At 46.7% G+C, this 12,456-nt stretch overlaps 1 protein-coding gene across 3 annotated transcripts in view; it reads right to left on the reverse strand.

Annotated features, from left to right (window-relative positions):
* Positions 1 to 12,456, reverse strand: part of FHOD1 (formin homology 2 domain containing 1) — a 281,432-nt gene that overhangs the window by 20,001 nt on the left and 248,975 nt on the right. For all 3 annotated transcript variants that reach the window (XM_068261737.1, XM_068261735.1, XM_068261736.1), the window contains 3 exons: positions 8,098 to 8,253; positions 2,167 to 2,349; positions 580 to 699 (listed from right to left, as the gene is read on the reverse strand). In XM_068261737.1, coding sequence (XP_068117838.1) covers positions 580 to 699; positions 2,167 to 2,349; positions 8,098 to 8,253 — 459 coding nt within the window. The remainder of the gene's footprint in view (positions 1 to 579; positions 700 to 2,166; positions 2,350 to 8,097; positions 8,254 to 12,456) is intronic.

Raw genomic sequence — 12,456 nt, forward strand, 5'->3', positions numbered from 1 at the left:
CGGTCAGTTCCTTTAAGCATAACAGTTTTCCATGTATCTGTGATGCTAGTCAGAAAAACACTCTCCGCCGAGTGCGACCGCACCTCACCTGAGAAAAGGGATGGCATGGAGTACTGCTTTGATTAGCATCACAGATACATTGGAAACTTTTATGCCTGGTCAGGCTTAAAACCACAGGGTTAGCTGCGACCTTGTATATGTGTTTATTTTGTGTGCCTCTGAGGAAGCGCTGGTACACCGCGAAACGTGTCAGGCCATCATTTTTGGGACTGTGCAAGCGAATCTTTGATCTCCGTTAACCTGAAGACTACTGTACAAGAATTAAATGTGATGCTTTTTTAATTTAGCAAATCTGAGTTTTAGCTCCCTTTAAGACAATTTGAAAACTTTTGGTGTTATTTGTATGTAAAACAGGAGGAGGGGCATACTTTATCTTAGTCAAAGTACAGTTGTGACCATCCTAAATCAGAAGTCATTTGCAAATGTCACTTCCACCTGTAAGAGAAGCAGCACTGGTAACCCTATGGGCAGATGATGACAGTCATTGGATCAGACAGGAGCGGACATGACTCGACTCACGTTTGTGCTGTTCAGGAAATTGCCGACCGCCAGCAGTGAGGCCAGGATGACTTTAAAGGTCTTGTTCTTGGAAAGCTGCTCCATGCCCAGCTTCAGGTCAAACAACGGGTCTGCAATTTCCTAGGAGAAAACAGACGAGGCCATCAGCCTTTATGGAAGATCACAGAGAGGCATACCGAGGAATGCTCACAGGAAACATGAAAGGAGCCATTGCCTTCCCTGATAAAACATGCTACTTTCCTGGGTATTGTGGTAACCCTTCTACTTTATGAATCACTGACCAAAAACGTATTTCCATTTATTTATTTTAGTATTTATATAGCGCCGACATATTACGCAGCGTTGTACACAGTATATTGTCTTGTCACCAACTGTCCCTCAGAGGTGCTCACAATCTAATCCCTACCATAGTCACATGACTATGTATGTATCATGTAGTGCATGTATCATAGTCTAGGGCCAATTTAGGGGGAAGCCAATTAAAGGGAACCTAAACTGAGAAGGATATGGATTTTTCCTTTTAAAATAATACCAGTTGCCTGACTCTCCTGCTGATCCTGTGTCTCTAATACTTTTAGCCACAGCCCCTTAACAAGCATGCAGATCAGGTGCTCTGACTGAGGTCAGACTGGATTAGCTGCATGCTTGTTTCAGGTGTGTGATTCAGCCACTACTGCAGCCAAAGAGATCAGCAGGACTGCCAGGCAACTGGTATTATTTAAAAGGAAACATCCATATCCCTCTCAGGTAAGGCTCCCTTTAAGTTATCTGTATGTTTTTTGGGATGTGGGAGGAAACCGGAGTGCCCGGAGGAAACCTACGCAGACAAGGGGAGAGCATACAAACTCCTTGCAGATGTTGACCTGGCTGGGATTTAATCCGGGGACCCAGCGCTGCAAGGCGAGAGCGCTAACCACTATGCCATTTCTGACAAGATTTTGTCAGAACTGAAATTCATGAGTTGCTTTCAGTTATAACTGAAAGGACAACTGATGTGTAAGGTAATGTCTATGTTTCCCTATGGCTCAAGTTGGCAATGTTACAGTTTAACAGTGTTCTGACCAGAAAGCGGTTATGGGGTAATGGCCATTTTAAAAATGTAGGACAGGGAATTCCATTGATCACAGTGGCGAAACAGGACGCAGGAGAGGAGAAAGAGACTGATGAGTAGTCTACATGGGAGGTAAGTATGTGTGTAGGTTTATTTTGACTTTTGATTTTAATTTCAGGTTTGCTTTAAGGACAGAAAAACCATGCAAGACCATGGGGTTGATTCACTATAACAAATAGCGTGCCTTATCAGAGGTAACATGCCTTATCAGAGTTAACATGCCTTATCAGAGTAGCATAGCGAGTGCTACGAACTTATGCCTACTAATCAGGGCAGGACGAGTGGAGCTCTCGTCATTGCCAATTAGCAGGCATAAAATCGTAGCACTCTCTATGCTACTCTGATAAGTCATGGTAACTCTGATAAGGCAAGTTACCTCTGATAAGGCATACTATTTGTTTTAGTGACTCAGCCCCTTATTTTTTATATGCGATTAGATGTTTAGCAGTATTATTGTATTATTGGTGGACAGTTACCTTCTCCATGGTCTCGTAGTCCAGTTTGAAGGCCCACAGCTGGAGGCGAGAGGTCAGGCCACTAATAGAGGACAGCGTGAGCAGGAACTGTTCCGCTGATCCGAGAGGCACATCTGGATTTGCTATCTGAGCCTCCTGGATCTTCTGCTTCTCCTCCTCTGTGGGGACCATGGTGAGGATTTTCTGCAGGAAACCAGAGGAGATAAATTCAGTTAAAGGAACACTATCGATTAACATGTTTTTTTTTATCCTGGGATTGAGAGAGTTCCTGAAGCGCTGGTAAATATTTATGTATACATTTCACTTGCTTATTTCTTTTATTTACTGTATCAAATTCCTTTCACCCTTAACTGATAGCAAGTCTGCTCTAATCTGATGTCAGAGTGAGGGGAGGGGAGAATTCCCTCACAGTGCATCTGTTAACCCTCTATGTGTGAGAAAAAGTCCTGTGTCTCTGACAGAAGTGTCTGCAGAGAGCAGGGGAAATGTAACTTGTTATAAACATTTATAATTGTCTGTGACACCACAGCTTTTCATACTTTTTTTTTTGCTTTCAGAGAAAAATACTCTGTAGTCTGATATGCAAAAAAAACACTGGCTGTGCATTGAAGCAGACACTCCTTTTGAGAATGATTTGTCCCAATAAAGCTAAATCCTACACACAATGAATTCCAGCTTTTGCCTCTGATATTTAACATGAAACGTAGGAAAATGTTTACACAGCTACTTAGTCATTATTTGTACACTGTCATTTTAGAACACTTGGTTTAATAGTATTCCTTTAATCACTTGCCGACCGCGCACTCATACCGCGCGTCGGCAAAGTGGCAGCTGCAGGACCAGCGACGCAGATCTGCGTCGCTGGCTGCAGGCTAATTAATCAGGAAGCTCGCGCGAGCGGCTGCTTCCTGTCAATTCACGGCGGGGGGCTCCGTGAATAGCCTGCGGGCCGCCGATCGCGGCTCGCAGGCTAAATGTAAACACAAGCGGAAATAATCCGCTTTGTTTACATTTATACAACGCTGCTAACAGTAGCAGCGTTGTACCAGATCAGCGATCCCCGGCCAATCAGCGGCCGGGGATCGCTGTCACATGACAGGCAGGAGCCTGTTAGAGGCTGCACAGGACAGATCCGTTCCTGTGCAGCCTCCGATCTCCGGGGAAGGGAGGGAGGAGAGGGGGAATCCTGCGGTGGAGGGGGCTTTGAGGTGCCCCCCCCCCCCCGCCAGCCACACGCAGGCAGGAGCGATCAGACCCCCCCCAGCACATCATCCCCCTAGTGGGGAAAAAAGGGGGGCGATCTGGTCGCTCTGCCTGGTGTTTGATCTGTGCTGGGGTTGTAGAGCCCACCCAGCACAGATCAGCAAATACAGCGCTGGTCCTTAAGGGGGGGGGGGGGGGTGTAAAGGCTGGGTCCTCAAGTGGTTAATTGTGTAATTAAAGGAACACTATTATTCAGAATGTAAATCACAATGTCTAAGCTCTCAGCTGTCCTTGCTGGAAAGAGGCCACCCATACATCAGTTGGGTCACATGGTTACACTCATTTCTGGCTCTTTATTACAGTGCTGTCCTCTAAGTAACCGCACTCCTGTGTTCAGCCAACAGACAGACCCTGCATTTTATTCATGCTGGGAATGGGGCTGGTTTTTCAGGATGCTGCATCCTGCATGTCACATAACTGGCCTCTGGGTGGAGCTGCTGAGTTCCGTTTTATAAAGAACAACCCACTGCCCCCCTCCCCCCCCAGATACCCAACTCCCAGCATGCTTTGCAAAGTAGAAACAGCAAGCTTGACACCTCTGGAGTAAATTCAGCAGCTACCGATCACTGATGCCAGAAATCCAGAGGCCGCCAGTCCATTGTCAGAGAAAGCTGGAGGCGATTACTACTCTCCTATTGGCAGGACATGCTCGGTGAGTGAGCTGCTGTGATAAGATTACCCTACTTATGTCACCAGCGTAGATAACTGGGAGATTAACAGGCCAGAGAGGTGATCACAGAAACTAAGCTGTTTATTCTCCAGCTAGCCAGCAGCTCTGGGCAGTGATGTGAATGAGCAAACCAACATGAACTACACTTGTCAATCAAACCACTGAACCAATAGCGTAAGCTTCATTGTGCAATGCAATGTGTGAAGAAAATGTGCACTCGCAAGATCTGAATGCAAAGTTATGAAGAAACTAGTCCATGACATCACCTTCAACTTGAGCTTAACGTGAACCTTAGCTGAGCAACAAAAAAAAGTTTTACTTACCTGGGGCTTCCACCAGCCCCCTGCAGACGTCCTGCGCCCGCGCAGTCACTCTCCGATCATCCGGTCCCCCACGGGCAGCCAGTTTTGTTTTCAGGGGGCCAGTGCGCCTGCATGGCCCTGGCCGCACGCGCTCCTGTCCCTGTGGCCGTCCTGCGCACGTGCACTACGTATACATAGTACGCATACTGCGCATGATGGCCACAAGGAAGGGAGTGCGATCGATCAGTGAGTGACGGCGAGGGCATATGACATCCACAGGGGGCTGTAGGAACACCCAGGTAAGTGAAATTTTTTTTGTTAATCGGTTATAGAGGAACTCCAGTGAAAATAATGTAATAAAAAAAATTGCTTAATTTTAACAATAATTATGTATAAATGATTTAGTCAGTGTTTGCCCATTTTAAAAGCTTTCATCTCCCTGATTTACATTCTGACATCACATGGTGAATTTATACTGCTGGCAGGTAATGTCAATGTTAGGAGATGGGAGTTGGAAACAGCTGTAAACCGCTGTCATTTCCCACAATGCAACAAGGCTCCCACAGTGTGATGTCAGAACCATGGTCCTGACATCACACTGTGGGAGGGGTTTCACCACAATATCAGTCATACAGCGCCCCCTGATGATCAATTTGTGAAAAGGAATATATTTCTCATGGGAAAGGGGGTATCAGCTACTGATAGGGATGAAGTTCAATTCTTGGTTACAGTTTCTCTTTAAAGGTTACTTTAAATATCATAAAGTTCTAAGGCAGTGGGAGGGGTCTGGGTCAGAGACACATAGCATGTGGTGAGGGAAATCTCCCAGAATCCTTTTTCCTCTTTCCTGGACTGCGCAAGGGGTGGAGTTACTTCCTTTTTTGGACAGCTTGCCAACTTACTGTGTATGACTGATATGTTGCAAATGTGCCACAATAAAAAGATTTAAAAACAAACCAAAAACCAGCACTGCGACCCCTCCACCCCGCAAGCTTCTTCTTGAATGCCTCACTGCTATTTCTCAAATATAGGTGAACCTTGGTCAGATGTGATCATTTGTATCTCTTCCTGTTCCTGTCTGTTAACATAGAGCTGGAGGGTAATTCATAGGAACAAGTGAATAAAGCTGTCATATGGGGGTTGCAGAGATATTACAGCTGCTGTACAGAGTATGCAGTATACATAGGGATGGGAAAGAGAGCACAGAGCAATAAAACCCGATCTTCAAGTCATGGGAGTAAAGCTGTCACACAGGGATGCAGATATTACTGGAGGTGTACAGATTATGTAGTGTAAAGAATACACAACAATATGAAGAACAGAATAAGACCTGAAGCTGTAGCACAGGGACAAACAGATATTACAACTGTACCGTGTAACAGGAAGGACAGCACAAGTCATGTGGGTAAAGATGTCACAGAAGGATGAAGAGATTTTACAACTGGTATACAGAGAATATAGCATAGACAGAAATAGAAAGGACAGCATAGACCTAAAGTTATGCAAGTAAAGCTGTGACATAGGGATGCAGAGATACTAAACCTGGTTTACAGCGTACACATAACACACAGAGACAGGAAGGACAACACAGAGAAATGATATGACCTGTTTTACAAATCATGGGAGGAAAGCTGTCAGACAAGGATGCAGGGATATTACAACTGGTGTACAGTATACGCAGTATACAATATAAACAGGAACAGTAAGGAGAGAACAGAGCAATGATCAGAGCTGATCTACAAGTCATGTTAGTAAAGTTAACACACAGGGATGCAGATATATTCCATCTAGTGTGCAGTGTCCACAGTACAGACAGGAACATTAACCACTTGCCGACCGCGCACTCATAACGCGCGTCGGCAAAGTGGTAGCTGCAGGACCAGCGACGCAGTATTGCGTCGCCAGCTGCAGGCTAATTAATCAGGAAGCAGCCGCTCGCGCGAGCGGCTGCTTCCTGTCAATTCACGGCGGGGGGCTCCGTGAATAGCCTGCGGGCCGCCGATGGCGGCTCGCAGGCTAAATGTAAACACAAGCGGAAATAATCCGCTTTGTTTACATTGTACGGCGCTGCTGCGCAGCAGCGCCGTAAGGCAGATCGGCGATCCCCGGCCAATCAGCGGCCGGGGATCGCCGCCATGTGACAGGGGACGTCCCGTCACTGGCTGCACAGGATGGATAGCGTCCTGTGCAGCCCCGATCACCGGGGATGACAGGTAGGAGAGGGAGGGGGGGAATTTCGCTGCGGAGGGGGGCTTTGAGGTGCCCCCCCGCAACATGCCAGCCAAGAGGAGCGATCAGACCCCCCCCTGCACACCATCCCCATAGGGGGGAAAAAAGGGGGGCGATCTGATCGCTCTGCGTGCTGCCTGATCTGTGCTGGGGGCTGCAGAGCCCACCCAGCACAGATCACAGAATACTGCGCTGGTCCTTAAGGGGGGGTAAAGGGTGGGTCCTCAAGTGGTTAAGGAGAGCACATCACAATTATCAGACCTGATCTACAAGTAATGTGAGTAAAGATAACACACACAGATGCAGATACAGTATATTACAGCTAGTACAGACAGGAACAGTAAAGAGAGCACAGAGTAATGATCAGACCTGATCCACAAGTCATGTGAGTAAAGCTAACACACAGGGATGCAGATATATTACAGCTAGCATCAGCTAGCATGCAGTATCCACAGTACAGACAGAAACAGGAAGGAGAGCACAGGGCAATGATCAGACCTGATCTACAAGTCATGTGAGTAAAGCTGTCACACAAGGATACACAAACATTACTGCATACAGTGTACACACTGCCAGTAAGAGGGAAATAATTTCAAACATCTGGAAACCAAAGGATCCCCATATCTGTTTAGGACAGTAAGATCAGAAACAGATTATTGTGTTATTGAATAAAAATCAGTTTGGGGCTAATCAATGCAATTTTTTTTGTTATATTTATACTTATTCATTAAAAAAAGACTTACGGTATCCAGCCAATGTATCATACTATGAAAGTGTGTGTTTAGCTTCCAAGGACAACAATGGGTAAATTGCATATATTCAGCAGTGATGCATTGTGGGAGGCATCTCAGAGCTCACTCCAACCTGAATTATCGCAAATTCTTTCTGTTTTAAGAAAGCAAACTTTTGTTTTCCATAGCATTTTACTAACAGGGCTTTTTGGACCATGGTAGCCCCCTTACACACTAATAAGAGTTCAGGTTCACCATGAGCTTGCTGGGTAGTCTGTACTATGAAAGTAAAAGCCGAAGTGTCTTGCTGCACCACTAGATAGCCCAACCGAAGTATAAATTACCATGAGGGCAACATTTTACTTAAAACACACCTGAACTTAAAGTGACAGGGAAGCTGCCATATTTATTTCCTTTTACTTTACGGTGTCAATTTCCTGGCAGTTCTGCTGATCTCTTTGGGTGCAGTAGAGTCTGAATCACACATCTTTAACAAGCATGCAGCCAATCCAGTCTGACTTTAGTCAAAAACATCTAATCTGCATGGCTTGTTCAGAGTCTATGGCTAAACGTATCAGAAGCAGAAGATCAGCAGGACAGCCAGTCAATATTGTTTAAAACAAAATAAATATGGCGGCCTCTATTTCCCTCTCACTTCAGTTGTCCTTTAATACATGAATGCTGATCATCATAGAGAAAAGTACATAGCCAATACTAGAAGCAGACAAGTTCTCACCTCTATTCCCTCTTTGTTGATGGCATATTCATCAAAGTTCAAGATGGCCGTCTTGATGATGTGCACAGTGGGGAGGACGGTAAGGCCAATGTTGATGGCGTTGCTCCTCTTGGGATCCAGAACAACCAGAGCCTGCTTCTTTGTATCTACTCCTTTCTGTTAAAGGGAAAAGCAAGATTGCGTGATGTCACTTCTGTGCTGCTGCGTCAGCCCTCCTCCTCCCCGCATTACAATAGAGCCCAACCCCAGCTATATAGCCGACAGCACGTCCGTACAGCCTCAGCCCAGCAATGTCGCCCGAGGCATTGAATCATGATACCCGAAGGGTGACATCAATCCAGCATGTGTACAGGCCTTTAAAGTGTGTGTGTGTCTCTCTCTCTCTCTCTCTCTCTCTCTCTCTCTCTCTCTCTCAAGTGCAGACTTTCAGCTTTAATTCAGTGGGGAGAACAAAATGATTGCTTAAAAATATGAGGCAACTAGCACGTTTCTTTAAAGCGGAACTGTAGATATAAAATAAACACATTGTTTCACTTACCTTGGGCTTCCCCAAGCCCCCAGCAGCCGTCCTGTCCCGCGCCGCTCCCCGACAAGCCTCCGTTCTCCTGTTGCCAGCTACTTTCGGTTTCGCCGTTGGGCCACTGCGCCTGCGCGGCTCTGGCCACGTGTATCCTTTCTTCGCGTTCCTCGCTATTGCAGTGGGGAATGCAAAAGATACACTTGGCAGGGCCTCGCTGGCCTCGACTTACAAGTCGAGGTACGGGACCAAGCGGTGGCGGGAGAACGGAGATTCGGCGCGGGACAGGGCGGCTGCTGGGGCCTTGCAGAAGCCCCAGGTAAGTGAAACAATGTGTTTATTTTATATCTACAGTTCCGCTTTAACACAATCCCCTCATTTCAGAGGCTCAAAAGTAATTGGACAATTGACTCAAAGGCTATTTCATAGGCAGGTGTGGGTGAGTCCATCGTTTTGTCATTATCAATTAAAGAGCAACCGTCGCGAAAATCTTGAAATTTAAAACCCATACAAATAAGTACATTTCTTCCTGAGTAAAATGAGCCATAGATTACTTTTCTCCTATGTTTCTGTCACTTACAGTATATAATAGAAATCTTACATTACTGACAGGTTTGGGGTTAGTCCATCTCTTCATGGGAGATTCTTAGCATGGCCTTTATTCTTTATAAAGACATTCGCTGAAAAAGATTTATACAATGATGCTGGCCAGACTCCCTGCTTGCTGCACACTTTTGGCAGTTGGACGGAGCAACTGCCATTCACTAAATGCTTTTAAAAATAAGAAGATGGGCTAATCCAAAATCTGTCGGTAATGTCAGATTTCTACTACTTACTGTAAGTGAGAGCAACATAGGAGAAAAGTAATTTATGGCTCATTTTACTCTGGAAGAAACACACTTCTTATTTGTATAGGTGTACAGGTATTTTAAATGTGAAGATTTTTGCAACAGAGGTCCTTTAAAGGGATACTGTAGGGGGGTTGGGGGAAAATGAGTTGAACTTACCCGGTGCTTCTAATGGTCCCCCTGCAGACATCCTGTGCCCATGCAGCCACTCCCCAATGCTCCAGCTTTACAGTCTGAAAACCACTGCACCTACGTTGCCGTGTCCTCGATCCTGCTGATGTCACCAGGAGCGTACTACGCAGGCCTAGTATGGTCTGTGTCTGTGCAGTACGCTCCTGGTGACATCAGCGGGAAAGAGGACACAGCAATGCAGGCACAGTGGTTTTCAGACTTTAAAGTCTGAAATTGTAGAAGTGAACCGGAGGCGGGGCCGGAACATCGGTGAGTGGCTGCTCGGGCACAGGATGTCTGCGGGGGACCGTTAGAAGCCCCGGGTAAGTTCAACTCATATTCCCCCAACCCCCCTACAGTATCCCTTTAAGCTGTGAAAACAGAACAAAACCCATCCGAGAATATTTATGAACCCACCCGTGTGTGTATAAACTGTCTAAAAATATCACGTGCTTACGAAAAAGTAAAGTTTACTGGTAGGAACTCAGGAAATAATGTCAGGGTATACAGATTATTTGCTGAATATTACATAAGGCCTCATGAAACAAAACTTGTGTTTTCCTGTTCTGCAATAGACCGGCTTATAGGAAGTCCACAAAGCGTAGGAAAAATGCCTCCCTATTAAGAGCTGATTTCTATCTGTTCTGAGGAAGTGACAAGTGCTGCAGTGTTAGCAGAGCTGCACCGATAAGAGATCACAAGGAAACAAAGAACAAAGCTGCCCCCTCTGTGGAGCATGGCCAGTCTCCAAACATGTCCAGCGATTCCCAAGTGATAGACAAGCACCATGAAGTACAGAGAACCCATGACAGTTTATATATTATTTCTAATTATTTTACCTGGAGGTTTACTTGTCTTTGATCAGCCAATCTAATACTTAAAATACTTCACTAACTAGAAGTGGCTGAATAGTGTACTGGTTAAAGTGCACCAAAGAAAAAAACCCCCCAAAAAAAACCATACATACATACCTGGGGCTTCCTCCAGCCTGATCGCTCCCTTGGCGCTGTCCTCCACCTCCTGGATCTTCGGTACGGGGTCCCGGTATCTTTGGCCAGTTGGGGCTTTCTGTACATGTGCAGCCCGGCTGCGCACACCCTGCCATACGCCCATCGCCAGGAGCTTTCTGCGTCTGCAGGAGCAAGACGGGGGAGCGCGCACAGCTGCACTGCGCATGTGCCAACTTGCCCACAACTGGCTGAAGATACTGGGACCCCGTACTGAAGATCCAGGAGGTGGAGGACAGCGCAGAGGGAGCGATCAGGCCAGAGGGGGCTGGAGGAAGCCCTAGGTATGTATTATTTTCTTTTTAAGTTTCATCTCTGGTGCACTTTAAGGGCTCCGACACAAGAGATCAGGGTTCAAATCTCGGCTCTTCCGTGTTTAGTAAGCCAGCACCTATTCAGGGAGGAGCCCTTGGGCAAGACTCGCTACTAGTGGTTGCAACTCTGGCACTTTCAGTATGCCAGGAGAAAAGCGCAATATGAATGTTCTATGTCTTGTCTTGACTAACTATTAAAATGTTATTTGCCCAGCCTGCGGAAAAACCAAGGGAATGCAGCGAGAAAGAATCGGAGCCCCTTAGGGCAGAGTTCCCCAACCCTGTCATCAAGGCCCACCAACAGTACATGTTTTGCAGGAAACCACAAACATGCACAGGTGGGGTAATTAGTGTCTCAGCAGAGCCAATTAAAGGAATGGTCCAAGCTAGGAAAAAAAAAGATCCACTTACCTGGGGCTTCATCCAGCCCGTAGCAGCCGTCCTGTGCCCTCGCCGCAGCTCCAGTGGCTCCCAGTCTTCTCCGCTGGCGCAACAGACCTCGCTAGGTCGGGTTCTGGGTCGGCTTCTTCTATGCTCCATCGCGTGGGTCACGTGGTCTCTCCGACGTCATCAGGACGGTACTGCGCAGGCTCAGTAGTTCTGCACCTGCGGAGTACCGTCCTGATGACGCGGAGAGACCACGTGACCTGTGCGGTGGAGCGCAGAAGAAGCCGACCTGGAACCCGACCTAGCGAGGTCGGCTGCACCAGTGGAGAAGACCGGGAGCCATCGGAGCTGCGGCGAGGGCACAGGACGGCTGCTACGGGCTGGAGGAAGTCCCAGGTAAGTGGATCCTTTTTTTTTTTTTTTTTTTTTTTTTTACTAGCTTGTATGTTTTCTTTAACTACCTCCGTGGATTTCTACAAAACATGCACTGTTGGGTGGGCCTCGAGTACAGGGTTGGAGACCAGTGCCTTGTGGGAAGCAAGTCTGGATGGCAGGGAGACAGATTTCTGTAAAGCAACTACTCACCATTCAGGCTGCCACTGGACTACACAACACTGAATAAAGCTCTGAGGGTTGGAAGTATGGACGGCCCCCTACATACTGTGACAGATGAGGCCTCTTGTGATCTAATCTATCCATAGTGGATACCAGTGTGGTTCTTTACTGGAGATGAAGATCACGGGACTAGTTTAGGATGAGAAGCGACCAGTAGGTTATATGCTCTTCGTCAGGGGTGTACAAAGACCTTTTACGGACATAAAAAAAAGTGATGAGCAGCAGTGCTAGGCCCTTTCACACTAGGGGCTTTGAGTCACTAAACTGTGATAACTCTTATCACGGTCACGCTAGCGTTTTGCACGCGCTATAACGTGCATAACGGTTTTCATATGCAATTGCGAATTTCCGTGCGTGAATGCGAATTCTTCCACTAAAATTTGCGTTAGCGCACGAAAATGTGTGAGTGCGCGTTATTTGTGAATCAAACCGACGGTGCGCTGTGCCGTCCGTTCTGACTGACCGCACATAGGATGCGACAAGCAAGGTAACATGAAAGT

The sequence above is a fragment of the Hyperolius riggenbachi genome, chromosome 11 (genome assembly GCF_040937935.1).
Source record: "Hyperolius riggenbachi isolate aHypRig1 chromosome 11, aHypRig1.pri, whole genome shotgun sequence".
NCBI lineage: Eukaryota > Metazoa > Chordata > Amphibia > Anura > Hyperoliidae > Hyperolius > Hyperolius riggenbachi.